Source organism: Aethalodelphis obliquidens, unplaced genomic scaffold, assembly GCF_003676395.1.
Source record: "Aethalodelphis obliquidens isolate GAN/ISIS:26980383/991018 unplaced genomic scaffold, ASM367639v1 scaffold37, whole genome shotgun sequence".
Taxonomy (NCBI): Eukaryota; Metazoa; Chordata; class Mammalia; order Artiodactyla; family Delphinidae; genus Aethalodelphis; species Aethalodelphis obliquidens.
Window position 1 is genome coordinate 2,600,187 of NW_020837981.1, and position 19,829 is coordinate 2,620,015.

A 19,829-nucleotide genomic window follows, 5' to 3' on the forward strand; every position below is an offset into this window, starting at 1 on the left:
ACTGACTATTATACCTTGAAAACAGAATGTGAAAGGAAACAATAATTTTACTTGGAAACATGAAAGACATCAAGAATACCTGTATGTGCTTAAGAAGTAAATATGTGATTCAGGTAGATGCAAAAAACAAAAAGAGCTTTCTTCAACTAAAAATAGACCTCAAGATGAGAACTATAAAGAAATACACCTTCAAACACTAACCTGCATCTGCATTCTATAATTTTATCATTAAACAAGAAAAAAAAATGTCATTTTCATTAATATTTCTTCAATGTTGTGATTATATATGAGAAGTACCTATTAACTGTTTTAATTTTTGTTGGTAGTCATATTTTAAAAACTGTTATTCATAATTATAAAAAAGAATTTAATGATTTTTATTTTTTTAAAAAGAATCCTGTACCAATATTAATACAGGGACAGATGATTATCCAACTGATAAGACAAACTCAAATTAAAGCACCACAGTGATATCATTTTAACTTAATAAGGTAGTAAAAGAAATCTGACTAAAATCCAAGACAGCAAAGCTGCAGGTTTTAATATATTTATTATTAAATGTTTTAATTATTATTGCTTTATAATTTTAGTAATAAAAAATTTTTTTTGAAAAATTCAGCATGACTACCTAGTCATCATACCTTGTATATTTGATCACCATCTTCTGGTTCTGGACTAGATGACAAGGAGAGTTGAACATCATGCAATGAACCACTTTCATCATGCTGTCAGAAAGAAGAAAAAGAAAACGTAAGATTAATACAATTAACTGCAGACACTGAATTCAACCTGAATTCACCCCAGGCCAAATATAAGCATGGCAAACAGGAAATAAGATTTTAGAAATCTCCTTTTCATCTCTATGCACTGGTAGAAAGAAATGTGGAACAGGAAACAACAGAGCTCAGGAAAGAATATTTTGTGGGAATAAATAACATACACTATACAAGTCGATGATGCAGAAAGCCACTGAAAGTTTTAAAGTGGGAAAAGGAATATGGGAAATTTCCTTAAAAATTTTAAGACTACCTCACCTATGAAAAATGTAAAATAAAAGTCAAATTAAATCTGATTTGAATCAGCTGTGGTGTTCTGAGTATAAAGGAGTCAGAAACAATAATATTAAATGGCTCAAAAAGGTTTGACCATGGGCTTCCCTGGTGGCGCAGTGGGTGAGAGTCCGCCTGCCGATGCAGGGAACGTGGGTTCGTGCCCCGGTCCGGGAAGATCCCACATGCCGCAGAGCGGCTGGGCCTGTGAGCCATGGCCGCTGGGCCTGCGCGTCCGGAGCCTGTGCTCCGCAACGGGAGAGGCCACAACAGTGAGAGGCCCGCGTACCACAAAAAAAAAAAAAAGGTTTGACCACAAAAATCATTTGATTAAAAATACTAGATACATATTGCATGACTCTATTTATATGAAGTTTGAGAAAAGGCAAAACTAATTTATGGTGCTACAAATCAGAAGAACAGTGGCTGACTCAGGGGAAAGGGGTTATTGACAGTAAAGTGCATTATACTCCATAAGGATGCTGGAAATGTTCTATGTCTTGTCTGTATGCGTACATACAAATGAAAAGTACAAGCTTTACACTTAAGATGGGTACACCTTAAGCACTTTACTGAATGTATGCTATACCTCAATTTAAAAAATTGAAAAAATTAAATTTTTGTCCTTAAACTCAATTTTTTAAAAATGACAGAATAGTATTATGTCCTACCCCTTGCTGAAGTGGTTTAGGAATAACCAGCTGAAAAATGGCATGTTCAATGATTCACGGACAACCTTAAGAAAGATGAACGAGAAAAGAATATGCCTGGGATGATGGTGAGGGACTGAGTCCCTGACCAAGGCAGTACAACTGCGGCTCAATACCTTATTTGTTCAGATGGTACCTAGCTGCCTTGGGACACCCACTGAGTCAACAACCTTCAAGGAGTACTGCCATAGCAACCTTCCTCAGACCTATCTGTCCTGAAGGAAATCTCCCAGACCATGGAAATGTCCTGTATTGAAACAGGAGTGCTAAAATAGGAGACATAAGTATGTAGATCATTTTCTTCTTTACTTATTGTACTGTATACCTATTGAATCAGAATCTCTAGCGATGGGGCCTAGGAATGAGTATTTAGAAAAATTGAACAGGTTAACAGTGATTGACAGTGAAGTATTAGCAGTTGCCAAATTTCCAGCAGAGATAAATTACATTTTTATTGGTGATACCATACAGACATTAAGAATCTGACCTGAGAGAGAATGTAACATCCTAATGAAGAACAAATGTTCTCAGAAAACATTAAAAAATGTTTTAAAAAAAGAAAAAGAAATTTTACAAGATTCATCTCAGTAAAAAGTTTATCTCTGCCTTGACATATAAAAACAGGGCCAGTCCTACAAACAAGTATATATTTGAGAAAAAAGGACTGTAAAATTTGACTTATTTCCCAACATCCACAATAACTTCCTGCCCAGTGCAGAGCAGGAACCTCAAAGAAGAGGAGGACAACATAAACTCAACTGCCTTGGACATGGAGGTAGTCGTGGGAAGAAGCAGAACAGGAAAAATAATACATCAGTTTTCACTGTACAGGAATAAAAAGGTGAGCCCAGGGAAATAGAAAATAAGGAAAATAAGGAAGTCATAAAGAAAATGACTGCAGGAAGTTGTATGTAAATTACTAGATTCACCATTCCTGAACACCACAGTTGCTCGTAACTGATCCTAAATAGCATTTCAAAGACTTTGAGAAATAAACTAAAACTATGCCCAGGTCCCAAGCTAGCCTTTGGAAGGTGTACACTCAAAACAGATGTGGCAAGCATGGCCGAGGCTTTGGAAACAACTGATACTACAACCAAAATCCAAAGGTGGCTAATTAGAACTTGCAGTCTGACCCTAATCAGATCATTTGTCTGCTTTAAAAAAAAACAAAAAACAGGGCTTCCCTGGTGGCGCAGTGGTTGAGAGTCCGCCTGCCGATGCAGGGGACATGGGTTCGCGCCCCGGTCCAGGAAGATCCCACATGCCGCAGAGCGGCTGGGCCCGTGAGCCATGGCCACCGAGCCTGCGCGTCTGGAGCCTGTGCTCCGCAACGGGAGAGGCCACAACAGTGAGAGGCCCGTGTACCACAAAAAGAAAAACAAAAAAACCCAAAAAACAATATTCTCCATAAGATTTAAACAAGATCCAGAGTCTCACAACACAACATTTGAACATCTAAAATGTAATCCAAAATTACTCAATGTAAAAACAACAAAGAAAATCTCAAGTCACACAGAAAAAGATAATCAACAAACATCAATGACAAAATAAAAGAGAAGTTGAAATTAATTAGAAGATTTTAACAGAGCTATTATAAAAATTCTCCAAAAGTAAGGATGAAATCTTAAAGGGAATGGAAAGAGAAAGTCTCAGCGAAGACAGAATATACAAAGTGGAAACAAATGAAAATTTTAAAACTGCAAAGATTCAATAATCAAAAATTTTAAATGCACTGGATGGACTAAATTCCAGCATTTGAGGTAACAGAGTGAACTTGAAGATATATCAACATAAATCATCCACTCTGAACAATGAAGAGAAAAAAAACAGAGCCTGCTGCAGGAGCTGTGGGGCAATAACAAAAGATCTAATATTCATATCATTGAAGTCACAGAAGGAAGGGTGTGAGGCAGAAAAATATTTGAAGAAATAATGGATAAATACACTTCATATCTGGTGAAAGACATGAACCTACATATTTGAGAAGCTCAATTTAAAAGTAGAGAAAATAGAATGTGCTCCCTGAACATCAGGGAATTTAACTGGAAATTAATAACAGAAAAATTATCTTCAAACACTTAGAAAGTAAATAACAAATTTCTTTGATCTGTGGGTCAAAAGAAGAAGTCCCAAAGTAAATGAGAAAATATTTTGAAAGGAAGGAAAATGAAGTCACCACATATCAAAATTTGTGGAATGCAACTAAAGCAGTGCTTAGAAGGAAAAATTATTGTATGAGATACTTATGTTAAAGCAAAGGTGTCAAATCCATAACTGGAGCAAACTAAAGCCAAAACAAACAGACAAAAATAATAGAGAACAGAAATTAATGAAACTGAAAATCAAGAAACGGAAATCAATAAAACCAAAGCAGGTTTTTTAACAATTGCAAAATCATTAGCAAAACTGCAAAAAAGGCAAAAGGCATTTATAAAGTGGCTATTTTTTAACAATAGCAACAACAAAAATAATGATAATGTGAAAGTCTGGGGGTTTTTTTGTGTGTGTGTGGTACGCGGGCCTCTCACTGTTGTGGCCTCTCCCGTTGCGGAGCACAGGCTCCGGACGCGCAGGCTCAGCGGCCATGGCTCATGGGCCCAGCCGCTCCGCGGCATGTGGAATCTTCCCGGATCAGTGCACGAATCTGTGTCCCCTGCATCAGCAGGCAGATTCGCAACCACTGCGCCACCAGGGAAGCCCAAGTCTAGGGTTTTTAACTGACTCCATTAACGCACAATTGTAAATACTTTCCCAAAAAGCGCATTCCATTTTTTCAATATTCATTTGTCTCATAATTTATATACCTGATAAAGGACTTATATATAAAGAACTATCAAAAATCAATAATAACAGACAAAATTTTTGTTAATAGGCAAAACAGACACTTCACCAAAGATACACAATTGGAAAATAAGCATACAAAAGATGCTCAATATCATTAGTTATTATGCAAATGCAAATTAAACAGTGAGATACCAACGTATACCTATGGGAACGACTTTTGAAAAATACTGACAATACCAAGTGTGGACAAGGATGTAAAACAATTGGAACTTTCATTAATTGCTGGGGGGAATACAAAATCATATAACCACTTTGGAAAACAGTTCGGCAATTTCTTAAAAAGTTAAATATATACTTACCACACAACCTAGCAATCCCCACCCCCAGGCAAGAAATGAAAACAACCTCACATGAAAATTTGTGCATGAATGTTTACAGTGGCTTTATTCAGAATTGCCAAAACCTGGAAAGAGACACAAATATCCTTCAACTGGTAAACAGATAAACAGACTATGATATATGCATACAGTGTAATACTACTCGGTAATAAATAGGAAGAAACTACTGGTACATGTTACAGCATGACTGGATTTGAAATGCATTACAGTAAGTGAAAAAGCCAGACTCCAAAGACTAAAAAATATACAAGTCCACGTATGTGACAGTCTTGAAAAGGCAAAACTGCAGAGACATAAAACAGATCAGTGGTTGCCAGGAGCTAGCAGTGGATATAGGGATTGACTTAAAAGGAAAAAAGAAAAGAAATTTTAAAGTGTGATTATAATAGCTGCACAACTGCATGCGTTTGTCAAAGCTCACAGAACTGTACAACAAAAAAGACTGAATTTTACTGCATGCATATTATACCTCAATAGAACTGTAACAGGTTGAATAGTGTCCCCCTAGAAATTCATCTAACCCAGAACTTGTGACTATGACTTCATCTGGAAATAGGATCTTTGCAGATATATTCAAGTTGAGGTCATAATGGGTTAGGGTGGGGCCTAAATCTAATATGACTGGTGTCCCTGTAAGAACACAAAAATTTGGAAGCATGGGTCATGTGAAGATGGAAGCAGACTGGAGTGATGCATCTACAAGCCAAGGAATGGCCAGGATTGCCAGCAACCTCCAGAAGCTAGAAAGGCAGGAAGGTTCCTCTCCTAGAGCCTCAAAGAACACATGGCCCTGATGACATCTTGTTTTCAGATGTCTAGCCTCTAGAACTTTGAGAGAATAAATTTCTGTCGTTTATGCTGCCCAGCTTGTGGTACCTTGTTATGGCAGCCCTAGAAAACTAATGTAAGGCCTAATAAAACAAAAGAAAACAAAAAGAGAGAAACACCAGATAAATCTCAACAATCCCAAGGAAAATAAAGCTGATACAGCAATATTATTATAACACACGGGTTATAATTAAGGTATAATTAAAGATGAAAAATATTAATGAGGATAAAGAAAGGCTTTAATTAATGACCACAGGAACAATCCACCAAGAAGATGTGCCAATCATAAAGATTTATATACCTAATAAAATATCCTAAAGATACTAAAAGATTAATATAATAGATATACCACTACATAAAACATAGAGAATATATATCCTAGTCAAACAAACGTAGAACAGTCACAAAAACTGACCAGGCTCCAAGCCAGGGGTTAGTTAACAAACTATTGTCCACAGGAGAACTCCAGTCAACTGCCATTTTTATTACAGTCCATGAGCTAAAAATGGTTTCTACATTTTTAAATGGTTACATTTTAAATGATTTTATTAATATCTACATAACATCAATTTTGCCTCTCAGCTGAAAAGGCTAAAATATTTACTATTTGGCCAAGGAAAAGTTTTCCACCACAAAGGAAATATCAACACATTCCAAAGAATTTATATCATATAGATATTATTCTTTACTATTAATGTACTAAAATTAGAAATTAATTAAAAAGCGAGTCTCATATTTCAAACCAATGTTTTGAATACTGAAAAAATTCTTCTAAATAAAATAAATTTATAGTACAGCCCAAGACAATTGGGAGTCATTAATGTTTAAGTTATTTCTATGTCTCAAAGGAAAAAAAATCCTTCCAATTTTTTTTAACCGACTAGTAGTCTAGATTCAACAGATCAAAGAAGGAAAAAGCTATTATTTCCATCAAAGCACAAGAGCTTAAAGATCATGAATATAATCTCCAATCAATAATAAAACCACCTACCCTCCAAATAACTTTGACCCTAAATAATGGTAGTACTCGCTATAAAACCTTGACTAGGATGAGAAGTGTTCAGGTCAAACATTTTGAGACATTAGGAAACATTTTGAGACAAGTTTTTTTAAGCATTAGACGGGGGAAAAGCATAAAATGTACAGAAAACATTCTCTTTTTAAAAACACTGAATAACAACCATGCATGCAATTTTCATGCTTCATACTACACATACTAAGGAGCTAACAGTTATTGACCAGTGCTGGGAACTGTTCTAAGCATTTTGCATAAACATATTTAATAAATACATAGATACAAAAATAATACATAAAAACTATAAAACACCACTGCACAAAAGTAAGCAATTCATAGTTAACTGATTATCGAAGTATTCTGGCTGCTTTACTAAGTGAAGTGTCTTAGTGGGTTCTAGTTAGGATTTTTGAATTCTGAATGCAATTAACCTTAAGTTAATTGCATTCAATTAACCTTAAGTTGATTAACTCTTATGTCATTAACTCTTATAGCATTTTACTAAAGATTCCAAAAGATAGGTAAACCTTCCTCTGTCCTAAGAGGAAGATGTCCATGATCTTCCGCTTTTCTTTTTGACAAAGCAGAAAGGTAAACTTTTGTTCTAATATTAAACTCTTCACATATTAACTTGTTGGAAAACCATATAACAAACTCCATCTTACCCAAGTGGTTCTTCCATGAGTTTGCAAAAACTGGGATCTTCCTATGAGTTCCAGAGCAGCTGCAATGGACATGGACACTTGAAATGACTAACCAAAAGGTTTGGCAGCACTGACCAATCTCTGCTGACAAGCAGCATCAGTGATGTCAACAAAACTGCCTTGTGTTTCAGATATGCTACAACACAATCACAAGAGGCATCCTAGGAAAGGGAGTAGAGGAAGAGGAGAGATTTTTTTCATTTTCTTTTCAAAAGTCACTTTTTAAAAAAACAAAAGTATATATGGATGAACATCACATCACAGAATGTGTGCACTGAGAATAGTTTTTTGAGTAATACTGTAATTCACCTATGGGACTGAAAATCTAATGATTCAAGCTACATTTGGAAAGATTTTAAAGATATGGAGTCACAAAGCCTGATTTTCAATAAGTGTTTCAAAGATGAGTTGATCCTCACAGATGGTTTGGGGCAAAGACATTTTCAAAACAGAAAACTCTCCCCGGCATTCAAATTGACTAGAACATTGTTATATATGGGTAAAGTCTGTAATATTCTAAGCAAACCTTACTTACAAATATCTTCTGTTTAAACTTTTTTTTTTAATTAAACCTAATTGTTTAATTTGTACATATCTGACTCAGGATATCCTTTTCTATAGGTTTCTTTTGTCACTTAAAAATATTAGTTGTAGATTTCTTCTAATTTTTCTACATTAAAAAAAATATATTTAGGGCTTCCCTGGTGGCGCAGTGGTTGAGAGTCCACCTGCCGATGCAGGGGACACGGGTTCGTGCCCCGGTCCAGGAAGATCCCACATGCCGCGGAGCGGCTGGGCCCGTGAGCCATGGCCGCTGAGCCTGTGCGTCCGGAGCCTGCCACAACGGGAGAGGCCACAACAGTGAGAGGCCCGCGTACCGCAAAAAAAAAAAAAAAAAAAAAAAAAAAAAATTTAACTCTTCAAACCACCTGAGTTTACTATAATATAAAACAAGAAATTAAATAATTCCTTCTATACTACTGAGTTTTTCTCAACATTTATTTCAAAACCCTTCTGTGTCCAACTGATTTTAGTACATACTTCAGCACATATTTCTGGGTTTTCTATTCTCTTCCACTGCTCTAAGTTTCTATTTGTGTCAATATTATAACCTGCTCTAAAGGGTTTTTCCCTCCTTCTCTTTTTGTCTTTCTTAATGTACACAAATCTTACACTTTGGTGTTAACAATTTTGGAGTCATTCTGATTAATCCCCAGAATAAAACTGTTGTGATTTTGGCTGAAATTGTATTACATCTACCAATAGTACCAGGAAGAACTACAGGCTCCAATCACACACTCAGATTGTATCTTATCTTTGCTCTTTCAAACACATTGTTCTTCCCAGCCACCCAACATCCACTCCTCACACCCCCACCGTGGGAGATAGAGGTCTCCCATGTGCCTCTCATGGACTAGACTCCCTGGCAATGCCTCGGAGAGAAAGGCTAAGGAGTTCCCATGAAATCCGGCTTCAGGGGAATTAGCAACTCTGTTTAGGAGCTGGATGGACCCTAACAGTACAGTGTGTCCCCCAGAAGTTCTTGCATATGGCCCAGTCTATTCCTACGTGGGTTGGACCTGGAGACTGATCCCAGGGAGCCTGGATGTCAAGTCAGTGTGACACGCCAACACATCATTCTTACAGTTATTTAATACTCGTATGTTCTCCTAGACTATAATGTAGCCTTGATTACTACATTAATATCCATGGATTAAGATAATTTTTATAATATTTAGCCTCCCTATAGAATATAAGTATCAGTATTTTATCTAAATCTTTTATACAAAGTTTTGCAGGGTTCTTTATAAAACATCACAAACATCTCTCAGATTTATTGATGATTTAATGTTTTATTGATGCAGTGGTTATTTCATTATTTCCAATTTAAATCTTTGATTTATTATCCTTGAAGTCTTGAGTATAGTACTGTTTACCTGTTGGAGCAGGTTTTTTTTTTTGGACCATGTCCCACAATAAGGAATACATTTTACATCATAACCATGTACATATATACTTGAATATGTGTGCATGCATGTGTGTGTATGTTTGCACGCATGTGTCTAAAAAAAGATGGTGGATGGATAGATGGATGGTAGACAGAGAGATACAAATATCACACTAAAAACAAGTTTCACAAAACAATATCTGTCCTTATCATGCATACGTGATGCCCCCTAATAGTTTCTATACCATTCTACTTTATTAGGAAAAAAGTCTAGTTATGATGGACAAAATTTATTTCAAAACCCACTAACCATTTGTAATGTGTAGTTTTAAGAACAATGCACTAGATATAGGAAAGGATTATGTCTTCTTTCTTTTTATCTTCATTACTACCACAATCCTTGATACTCAACAAGTGCTTAATAAAGTATACTGAATGATGAAATAACAATACATGGATACTAAAGTAAATGGAATTAGCTTTTTGGGCAGCTACATAAAACTGTAAGCAATGCAAGCAATTAAAAAACTTTCACATTTTTACCTTTGTTGATGTTTCTATTGTCAGTAAAATAACAGCTAACACTTACTTATTAACTGCTTTCTATGCATCAGACACTATGCTTAGCACTTTATCTGAATTTCCTCATGCTTTCTTTATAACAGTCCTGAGATAGGAGCTAGTATAATCTCTATTTCTTTTATGAGGAAGTCTAGGCATAGGAAATTTAAGTAATTTAATTTATCCAAGATAATTTATCCACAACAAACAAGTGGGGAAAATGGTCTAAATTCAAATTCTGATTTTTTGAATACATCTATTATTATTAACTTTCATCATTATTCTAGAGATTCGACATTATCCCAATTAACCCACAACTAAAAACAACTCAAATGTCTATCAATGGGTAAATGGATAAAAATAAAATTGTGGTGCATACGTGTATAATGGAATGCTATTCAACAATAAAAAGGAATGTACTGAAACTCACAAAACACAGATGAGTATCTAAGCCATTATGGTGAGTAAAAAAATCCAGCAACAAAAAAAAGCACACATTGGATGGTCTAGAAGAAGACAAAGCTTTTAGATGAAATTCTAGAAAGGACAAAGCTTTAGTAACAGAAAGCAGAGCAATGGCTGTCTGGGCCAGGTTTGAGAGAAGACTGACTCCAAAGGGACATGACAGAACATCAGCAGCAACAGCAGTGTTCTATACCTTGATGGTGGGGCTGGGGGTTTCACAACTGTGTCTATTCATCAAAACTCCAGCTGCATACTAAAAATGGGTACACTTTACTTGAATGCAAATTCTACCTTGATAAAGTCAATAAATTTTTTAAAATTTGCTTCCTCTTCCTCCTCACTTTCCTTTATCTTCCTGAATAAGCCATCAGGTGAGACAACAAAAGATAAGTCTCCACCCAAAACGACAGCCCAGCATAGGGTTTCAGAGTCTAAGTGGGTTGAGAAACATGTCCCTGCAGGGGGTCAGCTTACCAAGGCAAGTCAGAGCTCAGAGGAGTAAAAAGGGCATCCACAGAAAGGATGGGGGAAGAAAGATTCCAGTGTCAAACCTGAATAGAATGAGGAGGGTGCATGCACACAGGGGCAGCCTGGTCTGGGCTGTCAGAGTCTAAGCTGAGTGGGGTGGGTGTACTCCCACAGGAGGGCCTGGAGAGGGCTACCAGAACTCAAGCAGCATGAATAGGGCACTTATGCAGGAAAAGGCCCAGTGCCAGGTGTCAGACCCAAGGAGGGCTAAGAGGGCATCCACGTGCAGGCATCAACTGACACGTGGCATCAAGCCCAAGCAGAGTGAAGAGGCATCCACAGGAGGAGGAGACTGGTGTGGGGTGTCAGAACCCATGGGGCTGACAAGGAGTCAGAGCCCAAGTAGGGTGAGGAAGGTGTACACAGGTGAGCAGCCAGGCATGGGGATTCAGAATCTTAGAGGGATGAGGAGGGCAACTGCACAGGACAGGTGGTGAGAAGCTGGTTATAATCAAGAGAATTGGTCAAAAGAGTAAGTATATTAAGGTCATCAAAGTCAAGAGAAAACTGAGGAAGTACTACAGTTCGAAGACATCTACAGAAACATGACAGCTAAAAGCAATGTGTGATTCTAAACTGGATCTTTCTGCTTCTGCTATAAAGGACACTACCAGGACAAATGGTGAACAGGCTCTAAGGATTAAATGGTAGTAATGTGTCAATGTTGATTTCCTGATTTTGAAATGCAGAATAAAGCCACAACTAAATATCACTAGATTCCCATCACATGACAAAAATTAAGAAGTGTGATAATACGAAGTGTTGCTCAGATGTAGAACAATGGAAGAAAAAGCATCTATTACTTGAAGGAGTGAAACAGATTGAACAATTTTGGAAAATAGTTTGGTATTTGTAGGGTGGAATATTTCTATGCCCCATGATTCAGAAATTCCACTCCTAGTTAGTTACTCCAGAAGAATTTTCACACAAGTATACCAGGAAAAGTTCATATCAACATTATTTGTCATGGCAAAAAAAAAAAAAAAAAAAACTGGAAAGAAACAAAATGGACATCAGGAACAAAATGGAGAAAGAAATTGTTCACAGAATTGGACAGTGCAAAAATGAAAATTAATGAAGCAGAACTAAACGTAAATATGAAAGAACCTTAAAGAAAATGCTGAATGGAAGAAGCAATTCACAGAGAAATACTTACAGTATAATTTCATTTATATAAAGTTCTAAAAGAGGCAAAAATAATATTCATGAGGACACAAACAGAGACAGTTAAAAATTAACAGAAAAAGCAAGGGAAATACTAGATTCTGGAAAGGGAAGGCACTACAATCAGGAAAGATCACATAGGGAGCGTCCTAATGTCTCGTTTCTTAACCTGGGTGGTGAGTACAAACCTGTTTCACATTATTCATTAAGGTGTACCCTTATGTTGTATATGCTCTTTTTATGTATATTTCATAAACTTATTTCTCCTGGAATGAAGAGAAAAGTCTGGGGATAGAGAAGCATAAGTTCCCTGACTTTTCTATAGTTCTCTGCCACCAAGTGGCAATCATTCAGCAGCTCCTCAACTCTTAGTGCACCCTCCCAGGATGCTGCTGCTGTAAATATTTCATCCACCTGCCACTGCACCCATGCATCCACTCCCCCCCCATACAGAGACAGAGAGATAGAGACACAGGAACAGAGAGAAAGAGTCAGAGGCAGAGACAGGCAGACAGACAAGAGAATTATGTGAGGGACAAGTTACTGGTTTTATTCTCAACACTGGAGCTGAGAGGAAATAATAAAACAAAACATTTGTATATCATACTTGACAGTTCATAAAACACTACTATATACCTCTTTATTTTTATCCCCAAAAAAAGGTAGACAGGGTATGAATCATCAGGATCAAATATTTTGCAATCCCAAAGAAAAATGTCAGAAAAAGATACCATCATATTCTTCCCATTACTCCACCTTAGATATTTCATTTCTCACTCCAAGGTCAGAAGAGATGCTCAATGTGGTAATACGATAAAAGCATACAGGAAAAATAATGAAATGAGAGTGAAGAAAATGGATGAGTATAACCACTCTGGAAAACCGTTTTACAGTATCTACTAAAGCTGATTCCACTCACAGGTATATACCAAACAAAAATGCACACGTATGTTCACCAACAGACATATACCAGAATAATGTAGCAGCTCTATTCATAATAGCCAAAAACTGCCTAAGTGCCTATCAACTGTAGAACAAATGAAATAAATTGCGGTATATTCACATCATGTAATACTCTATAGCAATAAGAACAAATGAAAAAAATGAAATAATTCACAAATATAATATTGAGCAAAAGGAGCCACACACAAAAAGGAAATATAATACATTTCCTTCATTTATGTAAAGTTCAAACACAGGCAAACTCATCTATGTTTTCAGAAATCAGATAGTCACCACTAGAAATGCAGGTTAATGACTGAAAGAGGCTTCTGTTCTGGGGTCCTGGTAATGTTCTTTTTCTTGCTGGGTGCTGAGTCCATGGGTATTTTCAGTTTGTGAAAACTGACTGAGATAGACATTTATGAATTGTACCCTTCTCTATGTGCATATTATGCTTCAAGTGGTTGAAACAGGAAGTACACAATTAAAGTAAGGAAATAAGACACCACTAAAAAATTTTTTATTCTGTATGTGCCCTTGTCTTCAGATCAGGATCAAAAATTCTTATTTAAAATTCTCTAAATTAGGTAATACAATATGAGAAGTATTATGCTAAAATATTTCAAAAGCCTTGGGTTTAAAATACATTCTGCATTAGTATGCAACCAGGTGACCTTGAGAAACACAATAAATCTGGGAGTCTCAGTTTTCTGACCATTAAAATAGGATCACTGCCATCCTCCCTATCCCACAGTTACTGAGAAAGAAAATAAAGTTCACAAAGGCGCTGTTTAAATTGTGAAGTACCCTTGAGTTGCATTAACAAAAACAAAAAATAGATCAAGACTAAACACAATTGTTTACAATTTTTAAATTTTATTTGTGTGCACTGAGAACTTTGTTCAAGTGAACTCTTAAACACAGAGGCCTATTTAATAAACCATTGTTCTGGGTTTGGCTGAAGGGATGCAAGGCGATGGTGAGGAGAGCGCTAGAGGCTGCCTTCACACTCTCCTCTTCCTGTTGTACCCCAGGGTATCTCCTAGAATGCCGCTGTGTGCAGCAGGCCTTGGAGTCCATATAGACTGGGGTAAAAACTCCGGTTTTATCAATAATTAGCTCTCTGAGTCTCAACTTCTTCAACTGTGAGATGAAACCAATATCACCCACTTTTCAAGAACTAGAGATAATATACATTACAGAACCTACAAGAATGCCCAGTATGAAATGTATGACCACTACATAAAATTTTTACATACAACTCTGTAAGACATACAGGAAAGAGAAGACTTTTTAAAAACTTTAAGCTAAAACCTGGATGTCCTCAACAGCCGCCTAAATATTATGAGTTAAGTCACTCTCTCTGCTATTCATTTTCCACAGATCCCTTCAAGTAATATTTTTAAAATACCAATTTGGCCATGTCACTAATCCCAGCTTATTACTGCCTACAGAATAATGCCCAAGCTCCTTCTGTGGTACACAGACCCTTTACAATCTGCCCTAAGCCTATTTATCATTCCTGCCTCTTCCCTAATACTCTACATTTTAACCATATCCAATTTATAACTAATCTTTAAGTAGGACACATACTTTTTCAATAGCCTTTTATTTTTTCCAAAACAGTAAATATATATTGTAGAAAATCAGGAATTAGAAAATGTAAATTAAAAAAAAGAGATCACATTCTCACCACCCAGGTATCATCACTTACCGCCTTAGTGCATGCATATCCTTCTGGAGATATAGGTATACAGATATATAGAGATAAAGATATATGATCATAATGCACATACTGTTTTATAACCTGCTTTTCTTCAGTCAACAACCTTTCCATTTCAGTAAAATTCCACCTCATCTAATACATAGGCCATAGTCAAATTTCTCCAACTGACCCAAAATGTCCTCTATAGTCATCTGTCCAACCAGTATCCAATTCATAATTTCACATTGCATCTAGCTGTCTCTTAAATTCCTTTTAAGGTAGCACTGTCACCTCCCTGTACTAAATTTTTAGGACACTAATAAGCTGAAGTGACGTCACTAGCTTTCCTACAGAATTTCCAACCATTTGAATTTCTTTGGTTCCTTCCTTCCTTATTCTTCTATCATTTGTTTCTCCCATAAAAAGGAAGCTGTAAATAATGACTTGAGGAATTAAAATTAAATATTTTTGCCTAGAATATATTAAACATAATTCTGTGTATCACATGAGAAGATACACACTATCTGGTTAACGCAACTCAGTAGTGATGGGAAAACTAATCACTGGATTGGGGTGATGGCAATTTGATCTCTCCAATGAACACTTATGTGTTTTTCTCTTGCAACCATAAAGTAAGTTATACAACGTTACTTTGGCACTATATGAATTGTCTGGGAAAGCATCACTCTTTCACCTAATGGTTGTAACAATAATAATCTCGGCATAAATTTCATTTACGGAATTTCATTAGGGTTTGTAAAATGATGTTTCTCTAATTGTATCACACGTTCTACATTCATTTGCTGGCACTCTTCAGCAGAGATGAATTATCTTTCATGAAGGATCTCTTTAGTTACTGAAATATATATCCTACTATAAATGCAGCGTAAGTGCTTAATGATTTCCCATTAATAAACTTTTTTAGAGTAAGAAGTTGTATTAATAGTCACCTCAAAGTGTACCAAGTGAGCCCTGATTTTTCTGGTTTTCTCCTTGTTGAGTATCTTAGTACTTGTGGGATTTCCCTCAGTCAATGCAGCTCCTAAGAACTTATGCCTTTGCATGTGCCAACTCCACTGATCTCCCCAGAATTCTTCACCTGATACACTCAATTTTCAGGAAGCAAAATATCAATGTCTCTAAAATGGCATACGGTGAATCTCTTCATCTCCATTCCCAGGGCATTTTCTCTATTGCATACTACATAAATATACCTCTGATATAACATTTGGTTGCACATCTTTTTCATTCCCTTCATGTCTCTTTTACAGGTAAGGACAGTATCTTACACCAGTGTTATTCACAGTTTGATTTGCAGAACAGTTCTGGTCCACAAACTGTTTCCTGTCTATGACACAGTAAAAAGCTTGGACCAGAATATAAATCAAGTAGTCAGTAAACATACTGTTTAATTTGGCTCAATTTTTTTCCCTGGTAGCAAGAATTTGTGGAAGAAGGATGAAATGTGTTGATGTCTATTCTGGCAAGAGCTACTTTAACTCTAGTGGACCAGGAACAGAAACTTCATGTACAAGTTACTTTGAATAGCACTGCTAATCATCAATTTACCGTTACTACCAGAAACACAAAAGGAATATAAACAACTGCTGGTAGAGAAAGAAGGCAGTGTAGCAGGAGTGGGGACCATGGGCATGTCCCTTCTAAGGTAAAGTATAAACTGTTGAATCTGGATCTTCTTACAACCAAAAAAAAGATGTACAATGTCTAGTGGACCTCTTTGGATTTTGAATACAATATATTCTTCATTTGGATGTGTTATTTCAGCTCATTTACCAAGTGACTGGAATAGCTGCTAGTTTTGAGTAGGGCCCAGAAGACTCTGCAACAGGTCCAGGCTGCTGAGCAAGCTGCTCTGCCACTTGGGTCACATGATCCAGCCGATCCCCTGGTATTGAAGTGACAGTGGCAGATATGGATGCTGTTTGGAGACTTTAGCAGGCCTCCACTGGTGACTCTCACTGTAGGCCCTTAGGATTGTGAAGCAAAATCCATCCATCCTCTGCAAATAACTACTCTCCTTTTGAGAAACAGCTCTTGTTCTGCTACTGGATCTCAACAGTGACTAAATGTTTAACCTTGAGCCACCAAGTTACCATGCTACCTGAGCTGCCCATCATGAACTAGTATCATCTGACACACAAAGCCATGAAGTTGCGTGTGTACAGCAATATTCCATCATCAAATGGAAGTGGTATATATGTGATCAGTCCCAAGCAAACCCGGATGATACAAGTAAGTTACATGAAAAAGTGGCCCAAATGCCCATGATCCCTACTCCTGCTACAGCCTTTCTCTCTCAGCCTGTACTATGGCCTCATGGGGAATTCCCTATAACCAGTTGATAGAGGAAGAGAAGACTCAGGTCTGGTTTACAGACAGTTCTGTACAACATGCAGACAACAGCTGAAAGTGGACAGCTAAAACACTAAAGTCCCTTTCTGGGACATCCCAGAAAGACAGTGGTAAAGGAAAATCCTCCCAGTGGGCAACTTCAAGCAGTAAATCTAGTTGTTCACTTTGCTTAGAAGGAAAAATGGTACAGTTATATACCAATTCATGGGCTGCGACCAATGGTTTGACAGGTCAGGAGTTGGAAGGAATATAAGTGGAAAATTGGTGACAAGGAAATCTGGGGAAGATATATATGTGGATAGCCATCTCTGAATAGGCAAAAAATATGAAGGTATTTGTGTCTCATGTAAATGCTCACCAAAGGGTGACCTCAGTAGAGGAGGATTTTAATAATCAAGTGGATAGGATGACCCACTCTGTGGATACCAGTCAGCCTCTTTCCCAGCCACCCCTATTATCATCCAATAGGCTCATGAACAAAACAGCCACAGTGGCAGGGATGGAGACTATGCATGGACTCAGCAACATGGCCCACCTGGCTACAGTCACTGCTTAGTGCCTTACCTGCCAGCAGCAGAGATCAACACTGAGCCCCTGATATGGCACCATCCCCTGGATGATCGGCCAGCTCTCTGGTAGCAGGTTGATTACACTGGACCACTTCCATTACGGAAGCAGTGTTTTGTCCTTATTGTCCTTACTCTGGATATGATTCACTTCCCACACTCGCAATGCTTCTGCCAAAACTACCATCAATGTGGACTTAAAGAATGCCTCCCGAATGTGGGTGGGCCTTATCCAATCTGCTGAGGGACTGAGTAGAAGAAAAGGTGGAGTGAGGGAGAATTCACATTCTCTCCATCTGACTGTCTTTGAGCTGGGACACTGGCTTTTGGATTCTGAACTTACACCATTGACTCTCCTGGTTCTTAGGTCTTCAGAATCAGTCTAGAACTTTATCATCAGTCTCCTGGGTTTCCAGCCTAACAACTACGGATCTTGGGATTTCTCAACCTCTATAATTATGTGGGCCAAATCCTTATAATAAACCTCTTCATATATTACATGTGTGTGTGCATGTAGATAGATGAATACACACACACACACACACACACACTATTGGTTCTTTTTTCTCTGGAGAACCCAGACTAACACAAAAGCAATTCCTTCAGACTGGTAATAGATACTAAAGGGAACTACAAAATGCAAAGGTGACTTCTACCTCTACTCCAAGCAAAAAAAAAAAGTCAGAGGTTTCTTCTCTGTAGAAACTGTAGCAAAACCTAAGAAGGAAAAATCCTCCACTTAGGAAGTACTGAGGGTCCACTGACATCCATCCATCACTGTAAAATGAAGCCAGCCAGTTGACAAGCCCAGCCCATGTATAAAGAGTCCTGAACCAACTTTTTCCCCCCTCACTCTTAAATATTAATAAACAAAGAATCATTAGACATCTAAAGAAATATTCCAAAAGAGAAACTAAAATAAACACAAAGAACAAAATGACCATTTAGAAAGAGATAATAATGTAGGGAACCTGAGAAATCTTAACAAAAAAGAACAGAAACAAGCTACTTAATATAGTTTACTGACAAAATAAGAACTGAGATATGAATAAGGAAAGATATACAATAAAGAGTTCTTGGAAACTGAAAATACAATTGCCAAGATAATTCAACAGAAACAGGGAGCTGGAATATGAAGTTGAGGAAATACACCAGAAACATAATCAAACTCAAAGAAAAGGAAAATATGCAAGAAAAAAGACTGAAAATTCGTAAGTTCTAGTTTTGACTACCAAGAATTCCAGAAAGAAACAGAAAACAAAAGAAAATAATCATAGAAATGACTTAAGAAAATTTCACACTACATGAATCTTCAAAAGCTCACTAATTACCCATACATTAAGTGGAAAACAAACAAAAAAATCCCAGGATATCACTGTGAAACTGCAGAATGCCATAAATAAAAGACTAAAAATCTCCCAGAGAGATTAAAAACAGACAAAACAAAATGTAAAATGGATTAGAATGTAGTAGACTTTTCTCAGTGGCTAAACTGGATCTTAGAAAAGCAATGCCTTCAAATTTCTAAGGAAAAACTCACTTCTATCCCAGCCAAACTACTCCATCCCTGCCAAACTATTAGTATTAATTAAATGTGAGAGTAGATAAAAAGAGATTTTCAGTGACACATTAATTTAAAAAAATTTCCCACCCATTTGCCCTCTCTTAGGAAGTAAATTAAGGATATATGCCAGCTAAATAAGGGAGTAAACTAAGAAAAAAGAAGATATGTCATCCAGGAAATAACGGTTGAAATCCCAGAATATGACAAAAGAAGTCCCTGTATGATAGTTCTAAAGAAGCTTCAGATAGTAACCTGTTCAGATTAGAAAAGGCTGACTGAAGTGGGGAGAGGGACAGAAATACTGTTTTTTCATTAAGCCTCTCTATACTATGTGATTTTTTTAAGCCATGTATATGTATTACACTGAAGTTTTTAAAATTTAGTAACATTAAATTTTAATGTTACTAAATTAAAATTTAGTAACATTAAGAGGCAATTGGACTTTCCTGGTGGCGCAGTGGTTGAGAATCCGCCTGCCAATGCAGGGGACACGGGTTCAAGTCCTGGCCCAGGAAGATCCCA

At 36.9% G+C, this 19,829-nt stretch overlaps 1 protein-coding gene across 8 annotated transcripts in view; it reads right to left on the reverse strand.

The window, feature by feature from the left end:
• CCSER2 (coiled-coil serine rich protein 2) overlaps window positions 1-19,829 on the reverse strand; it is a 160,173-nt gene that overhangs the window by 39,465 nt on the left and 100,879 nt on the right. For 7 of the 8 annotated variants that reach the window (XR_003437841.1, XM_027129689.1, XM_027129690.1 and 4 more), the window contains one exon: window positions 642-725. Coding sequence is in view for 7 of the 8 variants with exons in the window: in XM_027129689.1 (XP_026985490.1) it covers window positions 642-725 (84 nt within the window). In the remaining variant the exon portion in view is untranslated. Of the gene's footprint in view, window positions 1-641; window positions 726-7,408; window positions 7,653-19,829 lie in introns of those variants that run through there. The other variant, XM_027129693.1, reaches the window with a different exon arrangement.